The sequence below is a fragment of the Sturnus vulgaris genome, chromosome 22 (assembly GCF_052056855.1).
Source record: "Sturnus vulgaris isolate bStuVul1 chromosome 22, bStuVul1.hap1, whole genome shotgun sequence".
In the NCBI taxonomy this organism is placed as follows: domain Eukaryota; kingdom Metazoa; phylum Chordata; class Aves; order Passeriformes; family Sturnidae; genus Sturnus; species Sturnus vulgaris.
The window spans coordinates 853481-875694 of record NC_142264.1 but is presented as its reverse complement, the minus strand read 5'-3'; the positions used below and the strand labels follow the sequence as shown (position 1 = coordinate 875694).

At 43.3% G+C, this 22214-nt stretch overlaps 1 protein-coding gene across 18 annotated transcripts in view; it reads left to right on the top strand.

Moving 5' to 3' along the window:
- SCAI (suppressor of cancer cell invasion) overlaps positions 1-22214 on the top strand; it is a 37130-nt gene that overhangs the window by 8421 nt on the left and 6495 nt on the right. For 11 of the 18 annotated variants that reach the window (XM_088177611.1, XM_088177615.1, XM_088177616.1 and 8 more), the window contains 15 exons: positions 1136-1284; positions 2875-3006; positions 8938-9033; positions 9623-9709; positions 10230-10328; positions 10959-11055; positions 11787-11885; positions 12375-12527; positions 13360-13461; positions 14026-14127; positions 14753-14831; positions 16898-16997; positions 17448-17529; positions 21362-21434; positions 21975-22148. In XM_088177611.1, the coding sequence (XP_088033737.1) occupies positions 2900-3006; positions 8938-9033; positions 9623-9709; positions 10230-10328; positions 10959-11055; positions 11787-11885; positions 12375-12527; positions 13360-13461; positions 14026-14127; positions 14753-14831; positions 16898-16997; positions 17448-17529; positions 21362-21434; positions 21975-22148 (1450 nt within the window). In that variant the 5' untranslated portion in view covers positions 1136-1284; positions 2875-2899. Of the gene's footprint in view, positions 1-1135; positions 1285-2302; positions 2367-2874; positions 3007-8937; positions 9034-9622; positions 9710-10229; positions 10329-10958; positions 11056-11786; positions 11886-12374; positions 12528-13359; positions 13462-14025; positions 14128-14752; positions 14832-16897; positions 16998-17447; positions 17530-17647; positions 17769-21361; positions 21435-21974; positions 22149-22214 lie in introns of those variants that run through there. The other 7 variants (XM_088177617.1, XM_088177613.1, XM_088177608.1 and 4 more) reach the window with 4 other exon arrangements.

The window sequence follows — 22214 nt, the reverse complement described above, 5'->3', positions numbered from 1 at the left end:
TGTATTGCATTAAGCAAACCTAGAATTGTGTGTTCTGAGAGCTTGTAGGGAAGAACCTGGCACACCAAGTGTGGGGCTTGGCTAGCACAGGTTTTCTGCCTTGTATGGCCTGAGGAGTTGGCAAAATCTTTGAGAGAATAATAAGTTCTGCTGGAAGCCACCATTTTCTGACTTACTCTGACAGTCTTTTAAACCAGTGTTTCAATGTCTCCTTCTGCAGACTCTGGAGATCATTTTTTTTAATGTGTTACTTAAGAGAAATTGTCATGCAAAACAGCCCCAACAGTTTCTTTTGTATGAAAGAAAGCAAAAAGCATCAAACAGAGAATAAGAAATTAAGTAGGTGATATTCCTGGTATAGTTGGGCTGTCAAAACTGGGAGAACTGTCTGTCTGCAGACGAGCACAGATCCATGTGATAACTTCTAGTATCAAAGGGAAGGAGAGGTGCCCGTTGTGGATGTGCTCTTGGTTGCTTTTTTATTTATGTTGTTCATTTGGAGCTGAGCAGTCCCTCAGGAAAGGGCGATGTCAGGAGCTGTATTCCTCCCTTTACTGTGCCCACTTGCTGTTCTAATAATAATTCTCCCTCCTGTCTGTGCTGCTGCTGCATTACAACACAGTCCTTAGTGCAGGAGCACCTCCTCCTTTCCTGAGCTGCTCCTGATAGTGGCTCTTCCTTTGTACAGCACCAAATACCACCCCCCTACAGAGCATGATAAGCCAAAAACAGTGCATGAGATAACTAATTTTATTTTCCTTCTCTGTCAGCTGGAAAATCCAGCCTCGCTTATTTTTCCTTCCTTCCAATACCTTTCACATTGGCAGGCTATGGATTTTCTTGTGTATCTTTTATTGATTGCATAAATGGCCTCTTCACAGTGGGTCTGGTGAAGTCCTTGCATGTGAGAACTACTTGGTTTTAAAAAACAACCCAAAGCCTGGTTGGTGCTATTTGCCTGTGCCAGGGCTAACACAGTTTATGTTGGCAGTGGTTGGGGTTGTTGAGTAGTATAACTTACGGATAGTGTAAAATAAAATTCACTGCCATTAAATTAAAAGACTGCTATCTAGACTGTATGAAACATACTTTGCAACTTAAGCAAGCTCCTCAATTTCTGCAAATGTATCTGAAGCTGGAGTGCCTGGACTGCCACGGTGGAGCACAGACCTACGGGCTCGCTGCAGGATTTAAGTCACCCTTGCTGCACGGGACCTGGGGTATTGTCCCTCTTCCTGAAATTCCTGAATCACCTCCTGGCTACTTCTGACATCTGTTTTTGAGGTCTCACTGTTCGCTTCAATCTCATATGTTGGCGCTTTGAGTACTTGGTGTTGTTTGTTCTGTGCTGTGTAAATGTGAATGTTCAGAGCTTTCAGACACAGGCTGGGGCTTCACAATCTTCACGTCCTTGCCAGGCTCATGCCGAAGCTTGTGACATCTGGATGGTGTGTTTTGGACTCTGGCACCCATATTGCAGTTACCTGACAATGCAGAGACACTTTTTACCTTTTTCTGGAGCTCTTCAACAGGTTTGTGCCATGCCCCCATGGCCTTGCACTGGAGCTCTGGTGTGCTGTTACATGGGTGTGTAAAAAAAGTCTATGTGGGCTGCATCTTGTCTAAACTGGGAAATCATGAGACTGCTTGGTTGGCAGGGTGGCCCTCTAACTTACCCCAAAAGCTGGGTGGGAACTTCCAGTTTCTCCTGCATTTGTTAGGCATGAGGTATTTGTTCAGGGAAGCATTTTTGAAGCCTCTTTAGTTATTGTGAAGGATTTTTTGGTGGCAGTTGCTGAAAGATGCTTCTGGGTGCTTCCCGATGGCTGGAAAGAGTGAGCTCTGCCATTTCCTGGCTTGGACTGGGACATGTAGGCAATTTTTTGTGCAAATAGCATCCAAACAGAGCTGCTGCACAAATGGAAACTTGTTGCACTTACCAGAACTGGTAGAGAAGCTGCTGGAAGTAAAAGCTCTGCGTGTGCCCACTCAGAGGTGTGTTTATCTTGCACGAAAATCCTGAGCTTGGCAGAGCTGAAACCCTAGCAGCCATTTCCAGAAATGTTTGGTTGTTGTTTCTGCTGCAAAATCTGTAGCTCATCTTTGTATGCTCAGAAGGATAATTTGATATCTGTGTATGTTTGGAGTAAGATTTTTTTTTTAAAGCCACTCTGCCTCTATAAGCTTTCATATTCCCTTACTCAATACTACAGTTATGTACACTAGATCTTAGCTTTTTGTTCAGGTGATTATTGTACAATATAACATTTTACTCACATGAAGAATAAAAATGGATTTGCAGGTATGATTGTGGGCAGTGCAAGGCATGGAATTAAACAGTCATGAGGATGCAAAGAGGAAGGAAGGTAGAGTACTTTTTAGCATTCTGGCTGAATTTGTCTTGTTTTAGCAATAGGAGCTATTGAACTGCAGTTTTCAGCAGTTACAGAAGAAAATGAAATGTAAAGAGAAGTGAGGCTGGTCTCTAAATACAGCTGCAGGATAAGTACCTCTGCAGAAGGCAAATTTGGAGAGGATTTATTTGTCCAAGTGTGAAATCCAAGTGCTGTTTGTGCTACAGTCCTTTCTTTGTCAGTTTTGTGTTTGTGAGGACAGTCCTCAGAGTTATTTTATTTTGTGACTATTGTACCACTGTTACTTTTAATTTTGCTTTGTTAACTAGTGCATTGTGCAGTAATTAGTCCAATGCCTTGATTCTCAGCTATTTTTTTTAATGAGTCTTGAGAAGAGTAACCTGTGGAGAACTGCATGCTCTGTGTTACATCCCCATGGAACTGAACATGCATCTCAGTCTGGATGAGTTCATAGCAGCCCTTGATTTTTGAATAATGTGGCTATTTTTTTTCTTCATAGGACTGAGCTTGCCCTAAAAGAAATCATGTCATCAGGGGGAGCTGAAGATGATATTCCTCAAGCAGAGAGAAAAACGGTGACAGACTTTTGCTACTTATTGGATAAATCTAAGCAGCTCTTCAATGGCTTAAGGTTAGTGGATTTTTGACAGTATTCCTTCAGAAAAGCCTTGGAACACACACACTGCAGTGTGTGATGCTGAAGTCAGTGAACATTTCAAACCCAAACCCAGTAAGTTTGTTTAGGAGAGAACAATGCACCTCTGTGTGGGTACTTTTGGACCAGGTATGTAGGAATGTTTGTAGGAACAGAGATTCCAGTCAATAGTAAATAGAAGTTGAAAATCCCATTAAATTGATGTGATTATTGCTGAAATGGTGTGTTTGAAGGCCACAATTAAGGATTAGGTGTGACTGTGTGCAGTTCACAGCATGCATATCCAAAGCACTACTGTCTCTCTGGACAAAGAAAGCAATGAAGAGGATTGGTCTGGGTGGGAGGAAAGGAGGAGAGGGAATATCCTTGGGGAAGAAATTTAGGAAGTGATAAACAGAAACATCGAAACCATACCCTGTATGTGTGTGGTGGAACAAGTGCTTAATCTGAACTGTGGAGAAAGGTAAAATCTACATTTATCTACTAAGCAGCTGCAACAACAGCTGGAAAGTTCAACTGCTTTGTCTGCAGGGGGAATACACGTTTGGACAGTAATATGGGTATCCTGTTTATGTCAATATATGCTAAGTTAAACAGCATGTATCCAAAGCTGCTTTATTTCTAAGCTTTGCTGTAGAGTCTCTTAAGTAACAGGGCTTTGAGCTCATATCTGGTTGGCAGTTCAGCCTCTTACTGGTCTCTGAGTAATGCTGTATGTTTGGGCCCTTATAGCTTGCTGTTAGTCAAACACAGATGGTTAGCAAAGATGCTTTTAATTCCTCCGCCCCCCGCTATTGGTAATCCTTTCATGTGCTTTAGAAGTTGATTACCAAATCCAAAACAAACATTTTGTGCTCCAAAATATGAATGGCAAATGGGCAGTAGAGACAAGGAGTTCTTGGTGGTTGAGTTTGACCCCCTCCCATGAAAGACAGCCTAAGGCAAAAGGTCTGAGATCTTGAGACCAGGATTTCCAGGACTATATATGACATTACACTGGCTTTCTGATAGATTGTGCTTGAAATTTTGGCCTGAGTCACTGAAGAGTACAAATGAACACAGTTCATGTGTGGCTGTGTGCTGCTCCAGTTCAGATCAGAGAGGTGGCAGAGAACCTCCAGCCATTCTGTGTCTCCTTTGGCCATGGAGGGAGGTAGTGCTTGTATCAGATATCAAGATGAGAGATGGAGTTTCTCAGTATGTCCATGGTACTTTTCTAGAAAGAAACCTTCTTGTCCAGCTAAATGAAAAGAAAATGGAAAATAAAAATAGAGATGGGATTAAGCAGCCAGTTCTGCTGTGTGGAAATAGGAACACTGCAGAACAAGAACCTGCCCCTGTCCTTACTGTAACCTGATACGGTTGCTTCTTACACTTGACCACCATTTCACCTCTAAGACCTGTGATTCCCATGGGCATAATGACAGGATAAAGCAACATTATAATTCTCAGGTATCTGCCCTGTTAGTGCTTGTTCTCTGGGGAGTTCACCTGGAAATGTCTTGGCAAGCATCCCAATTCTTAGTCCAGTTGCTTGCTTTTCCCTCCAGCATAATAAAGGCATTTGATTCATGTCTGACACCACCTGTTTTGAAGATGATGATGGTCTTTGCTGCTGTGTTTCATGCTATTCTCTTGCCCCTACCACGTTTCATAGAAAATAAGTGATGGGGGAGGGAGAGGAGAGCAATGATTTCCTTCCCAAAACCTCCTCTGGGCACTTCAGCTACAGGGAGCTGAGCCTATAGCTGTGTTGGCAGCTGCTTAGCTGTTGCTGCTGCCAAAAATTGCAAGGGCTCAGCCTGCCACGTCTTTGTTTCAGTAGCATTTCCTTCCTCTCTTCTCAATACAGATGCCAAATACAGCATTTGAGGAAAACATATGATGGTCTGCCAAGGTTGCTGCTCGAAAGTGTACTTTGTGCTCGTGCTCCCAGTGATAGCATCTCCTGTGGCCATGCCTGCTGGGATAACCCAGGGGGGTTGTCTTCATAGTGTCTCTATCCTGGGCTATAAGTTAGAATAAACTGTTAATGAAGTATGCTGCAATGGCTCTCTTCTCCCCTTTCCCCACTCCCACTTGCTTTTTTCTTGAAAAAGGCTGGGAAGAGGGAGGGTGTAAGGAAGCATTTTGTCATGATGTATTGTCACTGGTATTTTCTTTTAGATGTTAAAAAGTGCTTAAATGTGCTCAGTATCACAAAGAAGCCTGAAACTTCAAGGAATTAAAAGACTTTCCACAGCTGTGTTTTAGGGAATTGATTGTCCCTTTGTACTGGGCACTGGTGAGGCAACTTGTCCTGTTCTGGGCCCCTCACTGCAAGAGAGACACTGAGGGGCTGGAGCATGTCCGGGGTGGGAACAAAGCTGGGGAAAGGTCTGGAACACCAGGAGCAGCAGAGGGAGCTGGGGAGGCTCAGCATGGAGGAAAGGAGGCTCAGGGGGTACCTCCTGGCTCTGTGCCACAGCCCTTTTATCCCACTGCAGCTCAGGTTCTGGGAACAGGAGCCTGTAACTACTACAAGCCCGTGAGCATAAAAGGAAATTGTCTCTTTTTATCACCTGTCAAAACTGTGAATGTATTTAAAGCTTTGAATGTTAAACTTGCAGTTATTGTAGCCTTCCTCTTTGAAGCTTACTGATGAGTCTCTAGGATGTTCTCAACATCTTTAATGTCCCCGTGTGACAACTTCCATGTGGCACTGGCCAAGCACACCTCAGCACCTTTAATTGGGTTTCAGCCAGTATTATCTGGCAGCGTGGCTGAAATGAACTGACAGAGAATTAATTATGAGCATATAAGTAGTGCTGGTCTTTGTGGAGACAAAGAGTACAGCAAGAATTGGATAAAATTCTGGTCTGTCTGTGAAATTTATCCACCAGCCACACTAGTGCAGCAAGAGAACCTGTCTTCTGTGCCCAGTGTGAGAAACCCATCATTCTAGAACATCAGAGTTTGTCTTCACGTCCCATTTGGAATGTTTTAAAAGCCAAGAAATTGGAAATGGTTTCCACTTGTTGTTGCAGGCTATTGTAGTGTCCTAGATCAAGTCTCCAGTCCCTCCTCTGCACTGGGATTCGTTTGGTTGCCCCTTTATCCCTCCTGTAGTGGTGTTCTGCCAGAGCAGGTGCCCTCCTGATGCCAGCAGCCTGGGCTGGGCACACCACAGGAAAACCTGCTGCCTTTGTCTCTCCTCACTGCTCTGGTGCCCTTCTGTAGATCTGCAAGTAGCAAAAAGTCTTGCTGTAATATAGGTCTTGAGCTCTCAAATTGGGTGTATAATTGCTTCTGGGTCATGCATTCCCTGTCTCCTTTGGTGGGAGGAGCTGTGTTCAAAGCCCACTCTGCACTCAGCTGAGGCTTTTGGGATTCTTTTGGGCTATTTCTCACCAAATAATGCACGTCCCCATGTTCTATTAAAAAAACTGCACTAAATGTCCTCTTTTGCTTATGCATCCTTTCTCATGGTAAAATTTCTCTGTAGATGAGAGCAGCATGTGTGATGTTCAGCACAGAGCAGTAGAGGGATGGCAGGAAGGGCAGCTCTTGTCTGCAAAAAGCTGTAGTGAAACCACAGTAATGTATTGTCATAAATGAAGTTTTATTACAGCCATGTCAGAATACTATCAAAAGAACAAGTGCTACTGTCTGTTTCCATGGAGATCCTTCCCATTCCCTGGGGAGCCGAGGAATCCATGGTATTGTGCAGCTATGCCAGCTGCAATTAGGCGAGCAGGCTGCTGAGGAATATCCGTGTGGACACACAGCAGTGGCCAGACACACGGACACTGCACTCCCAGAGGCTTCTGAAAACATCCTCATTTCCACATACTCAAATCTGATGCAGCACAGTGACTTGAGCTGGGCTTTATGTTTAGGTTATGTTGGAATGTTTAGGCTTGTGCAGAGAAGGTGGTGGAGGTGACAGGTGAGGTTTAGAGTGTGTTAATTAGCTGACTGATGAGGGATAGATGCATGAGTATCATCAGCCCATAGGTACCTCTGCTTATTGCTTAGCTTGTGCAGATACCAGTGTTTGAGAGAAGGGTGTTTTTCTGGGTTCAGGTTCTTCAAGTCAACTTGTTAATTCAGTCATTCTGTAAGCTAGTGCCAGGGAACTTTTGATTTGTATCATTTTTTTTTTAATTATCCATTTTAGTGTTTTGTATTTATGCATTTTTAAATACACTTTAACATTGAATCTTGTGGATGTGCTAATTAAATTATAGCTGCCTCTTGCTGTGTTGAAGTCTGTGCTGTATCTTGGGTGTGTGTGTTTGGACAGTGCCTTGGCTTCTTTTGTTTAGCTAAAATGTTTACATCTCTTACAACAAGAGAAGGTGGTGAGTTGTTCCTTGCAGAAAATGCTTTAAATTTGCATGTGTTTTTATCATGCTGTACTTGAATGAAGATGTTGGTACCCTGAAGCACATATTTATATTCCTGTTTACCCCTTGCTACACCAACATACGTTGCAAGATTTTGAGCAGCCAGTTGCAAGTTTGAAGTGATTTCTTTTAAAAATTTGATAAAATCCTGCCCAGATTCCTTGGCATCTTCATGGAATATCAGCAGCAAGTACTGGAATGCTTTTCCAGGCTGGTAAGAGCTGTAGCTGGTAAGGGATTCATTTTACTTGTAGTAGCTGAGCTAGGTCCCTTCAAGCTGTGTGGGAAGTACAGTTGGCTGATGAGCAGAGGAATATTAATTTCCTTTCCTACCTCGGGTGCTGTTAAAAGCAATTACAGTGAGCAGAAACAGACCAGAATGCTGCTCTGAAATGCTGTGTGCTGCTCTGCTTCTCTGGCTCCTTCAGAGAACATGGCAAGGTTTCTAAAGGTGGTGCTTCCCTTGGTCTCTACCCTCCAGCCCTGGAAGTGGAATGTGCTGCTTTTCTGTCTGCTGAAGGTGCTACATGAACCAGTACAGTGATTTGAGAAAGAATTCCTTGTGGAAATCAATCTTGAATCAAATCCAAGAGGATTCTGTCTCGGAAAAGCTGTTCTGCTTCCTCTTGTAGAGTTGTGTACCTCCTTTGAATGAGCTTTGGTGTAGATGTGCAGGGAATGTGTGTTCAGTGGCACTCGGGTTTGGTCTCCTCTGCATTTGTTTCAAGATCCACTTTTCTCTTGGGAGATGGGAGGAGTGAGGGTTGAGAGCACAAATCTTTACAGCCAAAATCCTTGGGAATATGTCATAGTTGTGGGGTGGAAATACACCACAGCATGGAAATTGAGGGGAGGTGAGAGAGCAGAACTGAACTGGGTTGACTGACTCACCTTGGAGACTTGACAAGAAAAAAAACCAAAAGTGCTCAGGTTGTGTCACGTGTAACTGTGAGTTAGAGGGTGACAAACGTGGTGATGGTGTAACAGAACCCAGTGAATGTGAACTGTGAGCATCCATATGCTGCCTGACCTGGTACTGGGGCAGTGGTTTTGTGTGTGATGAAATAGGCTCTGTTTCTGAAACACAGCCATACCAGTTTGAAAAAGGTTATTTCCTTAATGAGTAATAGTAAATATTATCAGTCTAAATTAACTAATTTCCATTGGGTTATTCTGCTTGCTCTTGGGTAGGGTTTTTCTGCATTATATTTCAAGAATCCAATCTGTCTTTCTGTGCACATTACCATAAAATTGTTTCTCTTTTAGCAAAATTGTAAGATGTTTCCAAACACCTGTTGCATATAGTAACATGATCATTTCCTATTTGGAGAGATCCAGGAACAACAGGTTTTGAGAAACTCTGGCAATCATGGTTCTTGTAGTTTTGGGTGCAGTCAGAATTCTTAAGTATGTCAAATGAATCCTGAACAAAGCAGTTCTGACTTTGACACAAACATGCTTCTGTCATGTTGGGCTGACTGGATTCTGCTTCCTAATTCTTTTGTCACTTCTCTTGCAGGGATTTACCTCAGTATGGGCAGAAGCAGTGGCAATCCTATTTTGGGCGAACATTTGATGTTTACACCAAACTCTGGAAGTTCCAACAGCAGCACCGGTAAGGAAATGTTGGAGGCAGATGAGTTGTGTGGGTTTAATCTCTGGAATGCCCAGGGCCCCAGCTAAGATTGAGATTTCACTGTGCTGTTCAAGCATGAAGGGAGGGAACAGCCACTTCCTGCAGTGCTCACAGTCTATTGAATTAAAATGTTGCAGAGTGTTCAGTGTGACTTTTTCAACAAATCCTTTTGCTCTACCTGAGTGTGTGGTGCTTTAATTCCTTACTGGGGAGGTGATGGATTCTGCAGAGCACAATCTGGAATGGTGTGAAGTCTCTTGCTGCAGTGTGGGCTCTGATCCTTCACACCTTCCTCTGGCTGCACAGTCTGAGTGTTCTCCTGGGAAGTTGTGACCTTTTGTTGTGTGCATTTTGTGCAACACACTTAAGTCTGGTTCTGGCAAGTTTATGCAAGATAAGTGGCCCTTGTTGTGGGGTGTGTGTGCTCTTGGCTCTGTGAGGGGCTGCTGGTGCTGTACCAGTAATGAAGGCTGAATTTGCTCCTGCAATGGCTCTTTGTCTTGTCTGGTGAGATGTTCTGGGAAATTTGGGAATCCTTTTAATCTTTCTTTTCTCTCTTGCAACATAGACAAGTATTGGACAATCGGTATGGGTTGAAGAGGTGGCAAATTGGGGAAATTGCTTCCAAGATTGGGCAGCTCTATTACCATTATTAGTAAGTAAGCACAGAAGAGGATTCAGTGGGCAATGCAGGGTTAGTGGCAGCTGCATGGCAAATGTGTGGATGCTCAGTCAGGAGGAATCAGTGGTTGGGCTGAGGGCCCTGGGGACTGCATGGGGTGTTGCAGGGAAGGGCCCCTGTGAGCCTGGTGCCACGTTGCTGGTCACACTGGTACTGCCCAAGGACTTCCTCCTGCCTCCAAAGTGTCCTCCCTGCGTGCTGCATTGGATTGTTGTGCAAAAGTGTGATTTACAAGTTTGGGAGCTTGATGTTCCTTTAAACTGTTCAGTGACCCTATCACCTGTACGTGCAGGTGTGAGATGGGCAGCTTTGTTACCTGAAACGGGCTCCAAGCTCTGACACCTGCCTTCCCAGAGTGAGCCTCTGGCTGTCATAGGATGACACAAGAGGAGGGAGTTGTGCCTTGGCTGCCCAGGATGTTGAGGGGGCAGGAAGGGCGGGTTGGGCACGGCTTTCCCTCTGGGCAGTGAGCTGATGGCCTTGTTCCCTGCAGCCTGCGCACCTCTGAGACCAGCTATCTCAACGAGGCTTTCTCCTTCTACTCTGCCATTAGGCAGAGGTCCTACTACTCCCAGGTCAACAAAGAAGACAGGTATGTCTGAATGGAGGCCTTTGTTTCTTCAAGACTAGAAAGGGCTGTGGAAGCAGCAAGGAGCTAGAAACTGTAGGAGCATAACTAGGATAAAATCGATGTTGTTGAAGGAAGTTTCTTTTAATCCTTCTGCCACAATTAAAAAATTCACGATAAATAAGAGCTTTGCTGTATGACTGGAAGAATATTATATTACCTGGTCCTGATAGAAGGCTATTAGTCCCAAATTTTGGCATTTAAAATCCTGAGCAGTATCAGTGCTAGGAGCTGGAATGCTGTGGGTGGAAGATGGGTCAGCTGGGCTGAAGCAGAGGAATCTGATTCTCATCAGGCCTTTCAGGGGAGCAGCAGCTCATACTGCAGTACAGCCATGATGTCTGACTCTCATGGCCCTCATGTAAGGAGGCTGTGGCTTTCTTAAATTACTTTTATGTCCCTGTACTCAATTTTAACTAAACCTCCAAGCAGCCACTGGCTATTAATCACCACATGAGTTCGGTCAGAACTCTTAATCTGCAAGTGTTCAGCCCTGCTCTGGTGTTAAACTCCTCCCCTCCCTTACTCCTGCTACCTGCCTCTGTTCTATTTTCATCTCAAATTTGGCTGTGGTGTTTTTGTTGTTGTGTCTAGGCCTGAATTAGTGGTTAAGAAGCTGCGTTACTATGCAAGGTTTATCGTGGTTTGTCTCCTGCTCAACAAGATGGATGTTGTAAAGGACCTTGTAAAGGTATGCTAAAATCAGGATAAAGGTGCTGGGGGGTTGCTGATCATTGCTTTTCTAATCTGACATCCAACATAGGGGAATACCTTCTGTGATTCAGACATTTAATAATGACACTTTAGGATCAAATGGTTTGATAGCATTGTTTGAACAGCAAATAAAAATATTCCAATAGCTGCAGCCCAGACAGGGAGGTGCCCTGGAAGTGCAGAAAAGGAACAGCAAGCTGCTCCCCACAGCATATGCTTCCCAGCCCCTCTGACAACCTCTCTTCAAGCAGTTCCTGGGCTTGACAGCTTTGTGTAGGTTGCATTGCTGTCTGTGTCACAGCTCCCTTGAACTGCAGGCTTAGCTTAGCACAGCTAAACCAGCCACACCATCCCTTTTCTCAAGGTATTTAAAGTTACTTGCAAGCTGAAATTTGAGTCCTTGGTATCCATATCTTATGGTAATAACCAGTGACATAGCTGTGAGTGGGATAATTATACTTAACTCCAGATATTCTTTGCATTTGGACCTACGTAAAAGACAATTTGCATTGCCAGAACTCGGTGTAGCATTGGCATTCTGTCTGCTGAAAGAGCGCGTTTTGGCTGGCATGTTAGGAGTGTGCTGCATATGTTCTCAAGGAATTTATTTATTTATTATTCTTAAAGGCCAGCACAGCTAACCAAATAGAAGGTTGCTGACTGCCTGTTAGGTTCTAGGACTGACTGTCTCTGAACTGTTTCCATCAGGAGCTGTCAGATGAGATTGAAGACTACACGCATCGTTTCAATACTGAAGATCAGGTGGAGTGGAACCTGGTCCTTCAGGAAGTGGCAGCATTTATTGAGGTGAGAATGCCATCCCCTGTAGTTGTGTCAGAGTTTTCTGTCTTGTTGATGGAAGTGTTCCTGTATCACCACATCTGTGAGGGAAGCAGGTGTCCCATGAATCACTGATACACGGTCACAGGAATATTTAAATATTGCCAGGATGGGTGGCAGCATTATCATTCACTCTCCTTTGCTATTCATTTCTTCAAAGGGAAGGCAAGCTAAAATAGGCAAACTAAAATTATAATGAATGTAGGAATATTTAGTTCATTCTGCATGAGTTATCTGCTTGTCCCATGTATTTCTTGCAGAACTTGGCTTTTCCAAGTGGGAAGGCTTTACCCTGTAGCCTGCATACAAATATATAAATACATGTATGGCCAAGTAATTTAAAAAGCTGCCTTGTTTGTGAAATGTTTATTGTAAGTGCTGAGACCTATGGACTTCTCTGACTGGAAATGTGTATGCATTCCTGAATTCTTGATTTATTCTGGTTGCTTTTTTTAGGCAGACCCTGTCATGGTTTTAAATGATGACAACACCATTGTAATCACCTCTAACAGGCTTTCTGAGACTGGAGCTCCGTTGCTGGAGCAGGGCATGATAGTGGGACAGCTTGCTCTTGCAGATGCGCTCATTATTGGGAACTGCAACAACCAGGTAAAGGAAATTCTGGGCTCCTGGGTTTGCATCTTTGGAGTCCCCCATGACATCCCTTCTGATCCTACAACAGGGATTCCAACAGAGGAGAACATGGAAATATTGTTATTGTGATGATTGCAGTGATAACAAGAGGAAGAGGGCTCTCAGAAATAAGAGCTAGAAATGAAATGTTAAATACTAGACCTATGGTATTGACCTCTTATTGTTTATATTCAACATGTCAGTTAAGTGGATAAAACTGATTTTTGTATACTGGATTATTTGTAACAACATTCAAGCATGGGAGACCTCTAAAATACATCTAGAAAAAGCTTGACTTAAGCTTTCATTTGACTCACTCCAGCTTATTGCAACTTCAGTGGCAACAGGAAGAGGTTTTCAAAAGATATTCTAGGTCCTGTTTTTAGATGATAATGATAGTGAAGTTTTGCAAATTGCATTACTTCTCTCTGAGTTCTTTTCAGGTAATCAAGGGAGTTGTATTTAAACTACACTTCATCTGTTTTTGTCAGATTTTGTCTGAATTCATAGAACACAGCCATTTCAGCACCTGATTTGTACACATCCCAGAGAAGCCTGTAATTTGGAAGCAGGGGTCTGCAATGCAGTGACTTGGCCTGGTAGATCAGTAACAAATAGACTTTGTCTTCTGTGAGCTCTTCTAGAAGTCATTCACAGTTCTTTAGAGATTCAAAGATGACACTGACAGAGAATGGCCCTGAAGGAGAATGGTCTCTCTGGAGTGTTGTGGAGTCTCTTAGCTGAGTAATTCCAGAGAAATTCTGTTTAATGTGTATCTGGCAGAATAAACTGTGTGACTCTCTTGCAGGTCAAGTTCAGTGAATTAACAATTGACATGTTCCGAATGCTGCAAGCCCTGGAGAGGGAACCCATGAACTTGGCATCACAAATGAACAAACCTGGAATGCAGGTGAGTTCCACTTCAGTAAAAAACCTTGCAACACATCTTAAATGGGTTTTTTGTTCGACTGATTGGTTTTAAGTAGTGTACTCCTTCGGTATTGTCACTGTGGAGAGCAGGTTAGTAAAGGTGGAGTAACTTTCAGTAGAAATTAGGAAAGGTTAGCTCAAACCCATCGACTCAGATTACTAAGTAATCTGAAAGTTAATATCTCCTTCAGAGAAAGCGTCAAGTGTTCTGTCTGGGGCCAAAAGAAAATATGAAGATTTGTAATTTATTTAATTGAGATGAAGTGTGAATTTTGTCACTCATTTCTTGGGTGATGCTTGAGAGCGTAAGAAAGATTTAGTTCACAAATTTCAGTGAGGGATAATAAAAAGCTCTGGTTTGAATACTGTGCATCTTGCTTTACTGTGTAGTAGGAGATGCAGAATGGGCAGACCATTTGTGTGGGTGGTGTGTTGGAGATGAGCATTCTAATAAACAGAAGTTTAGAGGGTTATGAAACTGCTTTGGTAATGTCTGGTTGTAGGGTTTTTTTTTTAGAAGTATTTTGTTTCTTTCTTTTAACAGGAATCTACAGAGAAACCAGCCAGGCGGGAAAACCCCCATAAATACCTACTTTATAAACCAACTTTTAGCCAGCTATATACATTTTTAGCAGCATCATTTAAGGTTTGTGAAATTGGTGAATTTATTTGTAATAAAAAAATATCCAGGACTGTTTGTGAGACTGAATGAAATGTGGATCTTCACTGATCTGGAGAATAGAAAAGTCTTAAAAGAGTACTCTTTTATTTCATAGCATGCCAAGCACAAACCAAAATCAGGGAAGTGCATCAGGAGATTGTTGCTCTCAAGCACTGTATAGCTACTGAATCTCAAGTACTGTACCCCACTGGAACTGTAAACAAAGCTTCCTTTGTGATGTTTTGGGAGTTGGGGTCTGCGTGGATCTTGGCAGTTTTGGGTTCCATATCTTGGAGAGCTTCAGATCTCGATAGATAGAGTCTGTGTTGAAGGTGATGCTTTCTCAGTGCTGCTTGGAGCTCTGATATCAGCCCAGAGGTCTGTGTGGAGAAAAGTTGCAGACATTTCATGAGGTGACACTTTAGGCCTGTTGGAAGGGGTGTGTGTGGTGGGGCTGGGCAAATCCATGTACCAAGAGCAGAGTGGAGGGCAGCCAGAGGCAAGAATAGCACAATTATAATGACAGTGTGTTTATGAAGGTGATGATTCAGTATTCAAATAAACTTGTACCTCTCTCCCCCTGGCACTGGGGCCCTTGTTTGCATTGCAGGAGCTGCCTGCCAACAGCGTGCTGCTGATTTACCTGTCTGCCACGGGCGTGTTCCCATCAGGTCGTTCGGATAGTGAAGGTACAATAAAGGAATGCTCCCTGTCATGAACAGGGCTTGAATTCTCTTTATGTTCCAGGACAAGTGACCAAGAAAGATGTCACAAAGCTCCTTTAAAAAGACAAGTCAATTCGATTCTCCTGTCTACTTAGTAAGATAGCCTTTGTTTTCCACAAACAATAATTAAATCTTTGTGTTTTAATTAGTGTGCATTAACCTGAGAACTTTTCAAAGGACACATCCAGTTTTTGATGCATCTGAAGTATTAAAAGCCTCCTAATTTTGAAGACCACATGGCTCAGCTGATGCATCAGCACAAAGTTGATAAAATGGCTCAGTGGCACTGTGTGATTCTTTCCAATGCCCAGCACCAGGAGAACGTGTGGCCAGGACATGGGTGGTGAAAGGACTCAAGCAGCTGCAGGGACTGGTTTATTTGCACGCTCATTAACCTGACAATTCAAGCCCTTCTCATGATTTTTGGCAATTCCCCTCACCTCACCCTCCTGTTCTTTTCAATCTAGCAGAATATTTGGATGCAGCTGCAATGTAAAAGCTGAAAACTGGTTGGCTGAAGTAAACATGGTCCAAAGATCTGTTTATATAATTCAAGAAAAAAAATCAAAATAACTTTTTAACATCCTAAATATTGTAAAAACCTCATCTGTTTGAGACTTGCATTCCTTTATAAGATGCATGCTTTGTCCTCCCCAGTGCATGATTTATAGAGCTCTCAAAATGTTAAAAGAAAAAAAAAAAAAATCCCTGTCAGCTTTGGATGGTGGCAGTGATTTTTTAAAATGCTTTTAACATTTTACTTCTTGCTGCAGCTTGGTGATAGGTCCTAACTGAAGTGTGCTCTCTGAAGCCTGTGGTATGTCCCCCTCTCTGCATGTGTTGTTTCAGCTTCAGACCTTGTGGCAGAGGCGTCCAGGCTCAGTCACAGAGGAGCTGCACATCCAGAGTGCAGCTTTTGCTCACTGAATCCATCACAAGTGCATTCTTTTAATAAGGTGGTGTGGTCTGCACACAGTTCTGCCTTATTAAAAGGGAGAGCAGCTGCAAGTTGCACTGTGCATTGCCTGCAAGCCGTGTGTTTGGCAGACCATGTGAGGTGTTTGTAACAGTGCTAAATTAATGTTTGTTCTGTTCCTGATTTTGTATCCCCAAAGCTTCCCTTAAATGGAAAGGCGCCTTGTATCCAAACCTGAAAAAGTTGCATTTGGTGGCCAAATGTGGGTCAGCCAAGTCTGCAAATGTATGACAGAATGAGGAAACTCTAATATTTTATTTTACTAAAGTTAGTGATATTTCATACCCATACCAATGGCAGAAATATTTCTTGGTATCTTGGATTAGATATTTTTTTATAGCCGTTGCTTTCGTCTTTGCACTCTATCAGACATTCAGGGGTAGCTTAGTTTTGCAAATTTAGCAGAATATTCAGCTTACAGTGGGAACACATGTCCAGGGCATGTGCATGTGAAAATTATGAATTCTGACTTGGAAATCATGAAATACAAACCTTTGCTACAGATTTGAAATCTGGTTAAAGCTGTGTTGTGCCTTTGCCATTCTCTGAGTTCTCTCTTCTCCCCTTTGCAGTGTTAGAACTGCAAATTACAGTAGTATTTCTAGTCTTTTTGATGCATTTAGCCTTATGTTTTTATGATCAAATTCTGACTCTGGAATATGCAAACTCATATAGTAATTTTACAAAGGTATTAATTTCCTGTATCAGATGTGTAATGGGTTTTAATCTTTTTTCTCTATAGTGTAACAAGAGCCCATATTTAGATCACTTGCATTAATGTTTGTGGGTAAATAGCGAATAACTAAATTAGAAATTATGAAGTTGCATTCCTTGCTTCTATTTGATAGATGCTGAAATTTCTAGAAAAGCATAAAAAGGAATATACAGTTAGTGAAATCTCCACATTCCTCTCTCCCCTCCTTACAACTGCAGTGGTTCAGATTCCCTTAATTTTCTGGGATTTGTTGTTGCTTCCTCCCTTCCGTGTAAGCACTGAATGTCTAACAGGGGTGAGTTTCCCCTGCTGATTTCAGCTTCCTTTTCCCCCATGAAGGTCCCTACGATTTTGGGGGTGTGCTGACCAACAGTAACCGGGACATCATCAACGGGGATGCCATCCACAAGCGCAACCAGTCCTACAAGGAGATGCACTGGTCAGTGTCGTGGTGCACACCTGCACGTTCACAGGAGTTTGCCTTTAACAGAGGAAAATGCATCCAAGCCTCTGGAGTTCAGACTCCTCAGGGCAGGGCATCATAATGGGGGTTGGCTTGAACATTTAGAGATGAATGTGCAGCTTTAAATGATTAAACACTTCAACCTTACTTATGTAAGTTAATTAAGTTCTTAATTACTGGAAAACTTCAGATCAGTGGTGGATGACTTCTCAAGAAATTAAACATCTCCTGAACTAGTAAGAAGTCCTACAGCCCATATTATAGACAATAGTGCAGTTGCTGTCTGAGGATGAATCTGGGGACTGGGACGTGGGAAATCTGTCTGCTTTCTATCTGGCTGTGGGCAACTGTGTGGCTGAGACACTTGTGCAGTGTCAGAGCTGTGCAGCAGTTGTGGTGCTCTGAGGTGTCCCTTTCTCTTTGCAGCCTTCACCCTGGAGATCTCTACCCTTTCACCAGAAAGCCCCTGTTCATCATCGTGGACTCTTCCAACAGCGTGGCCTACAAGGTAAGGCCTTGGAGGCAGTTCTCGTGTGGTAGGATACAGTGCCAACCCCTAGTTAGCTTACACTTCTAACAGGCTATTTTTTTAAACAGTTTGTATTCAGTCTTTCTTTTCTTTTGAGGTTGTGCATGCTAGTCAGGATCTGACCCTATGAATAGGAACAAGAAGGAGAAGCACATGAACAGCCGCTCATTGGAAAGTAATAAATCCTCCTGGAGGGAAAAAGGTTCAAGATTTCCAAGGTCTCTGGTGGGAGGTTTACTTTTGTTTTATACCAAAGACAAATCTCGGTGTGTGTGCGTGGGGGAGGGAGATAACTAATGTGCTTTTCTTTTTTCCAGTCATCCAACATTCAGTTGCTTTAAAGCAACAGAAAGGAGTCAAAGCATTGAGCCTGATCTTATAAAACACGGGGTGTCTGTATCTGAAAAATGTCTGAACCAAGGAAGTAACAAGCCTCAAATTAGCATCCAGTGTCACTGTAGAGTGGTGTTTGCTTGGACACGGAGCCTCCTTCCTAGGGTGCTCTGGACTTACAGTAGAATTGCTCCATGCCAAATCACCTCTGGGAATCTGCAGTTCGGGTAATACAGAAGCAGGCATTGCACTCGTGGTGGCCAGTTGAATCTGGAGAGCATTACACATGTATTTCATTCATGAATGGGGTAATAAGAATGTGCTATATCTGGGGAAAGTGCCACTTCTTCTGTGTTCCTTTTTATAGCTCCATTATGTGCAGTGAGGGAAGGGAGCATCCACAGCTGCGTTTCAGAGGAGGAACAGGGACGTCTAGTGGCCAGAGGAACTTGTGCCTTGTTCAGTGTCCACAGGCTGTGCTGGTTGTTTTGAAGGCATGTGTTGGCCAAGGAGAGGTACTAAATCAGTGGTCAGTGTGATTCAGGATAGTTCTGTACTGAGCCAGGGAACTCTTGCCTGACAGGCAGGTAATGATCTGTCCTCTCTGTTGGCTCTTTGGTTTGTTGTAGTGTTTAAAAAGCAGCACTTCATTTATTTAATCTCTCATTGAGTTTCTTTTCCTTGTTCTGCAGTGAGAGCTGGCAGGGGTGTAAAACCCATCAGTCTGTTCAGCACAGCTGGTGAAGAGCATCCAGCTCTGACTGTGTGGAAGGAGCACAGAAATGTGAGCTTTGGAAGTATTTCAGGACAGGATTATAGAAGTGGCTTCTAGGAGCACTGACCCAGATCAGAACAGTGTGGGCAAAACTGCAAGGAACCTAAAAAGAAATATGTTCAGCATTTTAGAAGTGACACTCACCTTCCCCATCTCTTGCCACTGAACATAGGCAGACATGTGAGGGTACTGGTTTAGGTGGCTTGTTTTGTTTTCCACTGAAGGTTCATGGCAGAGCTCTCAAGGTCAGTGTTTCCAGCCCTTGTACACTCCTGCCTGTGGTTGTGCTGGGGTCCCAGAGTGCCCTGGCAGAGCTGTGACTGTCCCCAGGGGGCTGGGAGGTGTCTGGAGGCTCAAGTGCTGGCATGAACAAAGAGGTTCTGTGCAACCCTGTGAGGAACTGAAGTCAATACTGACTCTTCCACGTGGCTGCTCTGATCCTTCCTGGTAGGACAGGAGCTATCCTGACATTTAAATGTCACTGCCAGCAGTACCAGCAGGAACAGCAACTGCTCACACATCTTTTTCTGCAGCCCGTTCCTGCTCTCCTGCACGCATCCCCATCCTCTCCTTCTTTCTGGAGGACTTAAATGGTGATGACTGAAAGTAAGTCCTGCCAGGAAGTGACTTGCCAGTTTGTCAAATCAGCGGCACTTGAACAGCTTCCTCCCCTGTATATTTAGCTGAAAGTGGAAGATAACTGCAAATCGAGCAGATCTACTGAAAGCCGTGATTTTTTTTTTTAACACTTCAATTTAAATATAGCTGTCTGTGTGTTCTTGTAAGGTTACCACTGCATATGTGGATGAAATAATATTTTTAAATCAATATCTTCCTGTAGCCGTGGTTGTCTAGGATCATGGTAAAATGCAAAGTCTTAAAACCAAACCAAAACCTCCAGCCAGTGAGAAAGCAAGGCCTTTGTCAGTGGTATGGTATAAATACTTGGCTTAGCAAAGCTTAAATGTGAAGTGACTTCTTTTGGAAGATGGACAGCTCTTTCTTGGAAGGTGTACATGACATGCATTGTAAAAGTCAGCAGCACTTCTCTTGGAAAACTTGAACACTGGAGTAAAAAAACCAGTCAATTTTGAAACAAGCTGGAGTTTATCCTTTTTGGAGTTCTCCATGCACTGAAGGGTAGGGCATTCCATATCTAGACCTCCTGTCAACATCTGGATTGCAGGGCAGGTTTTCCTGGCTTAACCTGTGCTGGGACAGAGTCCAGAGTGCTCCCAGCCAGTGCCTGAGAGCCACAGGTGACCCAGGGGTGCTCGTGGCTGTTGGACTGCAGGGACACTGCAGTCTCACTGCTGGCGTGGCTGCTTTGGTCTGTGCCTGAGTGACACACGATGGAATTAATTAAACATGTCAGTCTGCTCAGGATTCGAGTTACTGCAGAAGGTCAAACCTTGCCAGTGTGTGTACAATTCATTCCAGCAGTGTCTGCAGTGACTCCTGAACTTTTTCACCATTTCCTGGGCTGGCCTGTTGTTAATGTCTGCAAGGGAGTTATTTTTCTTTCTTCCTTAGAGACCAAACCTTAGTATCCAGCATTATCAGTCTTCCCTGGGCTCCTAATGAACTAGAAGGGTTTTTAGCTCTACTCAGCATTCTGTCAGAGATAGGAAATGTTTTATTTTGATTAGACCAGGTTTCTGTCTCTAGTATTTAGCAGATTTAGATCAAATTAATTCTGTAAAACTAATATAACTGAAATATACTGCCTGGAAAGGAAAATTCAGTTGAATTATGCAGAGGCTAAAAGGAATTAAAAAATTAACTTTTTGAGGATTCTATACAGGCAAATGCTTGTGGTGGTGTATGTCTTACACTTGTAAACTGCAGTTTTAAGAATCTAATCTGCAGATGTGTGTGGCACTCTTGCTCTGGAGGCAGGTTTGATTCTGTGCTCTGAAAGGATGCAGACAATCACATTTTCTGTAGTTTTGCAAGCCTTGAGTTTTAAAAAAGCTGTTCTGGTGAGAGCTAATGAGGTTTTGTGCATAATTTTTAGCTTTTTTCCCTTTGTGATAATTGTTTACCACCAGACAGATACACAGTAGGACTGTTATTGGGTAAATATTGCTGAAAGTGGTCAGTGGTGGTGTTTCAGGTTCTGGAGAAATTCTTGTGCAATTGGACACTGGAAACATTTAAGGTGCTGGTGAAAGGGGCATGAAATGAGAGTTGTAAAATGAGGGTTCAGTACAGCAGATGTTAAGGTTGAGACACACTTGCTTTAAAGGAAGCTTACTTTAAATCTTTTCTCTGGGCTCTCCTGTTTCATCAGACCTAGCTCTTCCTGCTAGAAAGAAAAGGGGAAAGAAATGTTTTTGACTGGGCAGTTCAGTTGGTGTTGAGGGAAGATGCTAAACCCAATTGCTCTCACTTTTACTGCAGAACATGATTTTTTTATTTTCAAGTAATGTGTTACTACTGAAAGCCAATTTCCATGAAATTAGTGTCTGCCATCAGTAGCAATGAAATGAGAGAATTGTAATTCCTTTAAAATGTAATTGGTTATATTCCTTCTGTGCTGTGATCTCTGAGTAAGTGAACTTGCCAGGCTCATTGCCAATGCTGTGCTGTGTGAGGGGCATTAGTGTCTTCTGTCATTAATATGATTTGTACCCTTGACTTGCTGAATATTCAAGGCAAGCAAAGTGACCATCAATACTTCAAAATTCTTATCTGTTACAGAATTTCACAAACTTATTTGGACAGCCATTGGTGTGCTTGCTTTCTCCAACAGCATATCCAAAAGCATTACAAGGTATGTGCAGTATTGCATTTCCCAACAAGCTGCAGTTGCATCCTGTGTCTGTGCCAAACAGAACTTAGATTCCTCAGGAAAAGACAGCTTCTCACTGCTGTGTAACCCTAAATCAGGTTACCAGTCCCTGAAGTAGTATGATAAAGTTTAGCTGTTGTATTGGTAGATAATTTGTTCCAATGCTGATGACATTTCCACAGATGGCTCCAACAAGAGCTGGGAGCAAAGGCTCTCCCTCCTACAAGGAGGCTGAGGAGGTGGCAGCCCAGCGTGGGGTGATGGTGGTTCTCACAGCTCTGAGCAGCTTTATTGCCCCCAGGAAGGGAGCAGAGTCAGTGGAGGTGTCCTGGTGTCAGTGCCCATCTCCAGCAGGCCTTCAGTGGCAGTCGCTGGTCTGCAGAGAGAAGGTGCAGCTGACACACAGGACTGCCTCTCTGTGAGGGAATTTAGCGGGTGAGCGACTTCCTTGTGTGGCAGGGACATTTTCTGTTTCATGTGCCAAATGTATCCCTTTGTCTATTGATTTATTTTTCCTTTTAGATCAGTCTCAGCGGGGTAGCCTCTTCACACTCTTTCTGAACAATCCGTTAATGGCATTCCTGTTTGTCTCTGGATTATCAAGCATGCGCCGAGGGTTGTGGGAGAAGTGTCAGGATTACCTCAGAAAAATCAACCGGGACATTGCCCAGCTGCTGACCCACTCCAGATCCATAGGTACGGCCTGGCCAGGCCCAGCTGAGCCTTTTTGGGAGGGTTTGAGCCTTTCTAAACTGAGCTTTC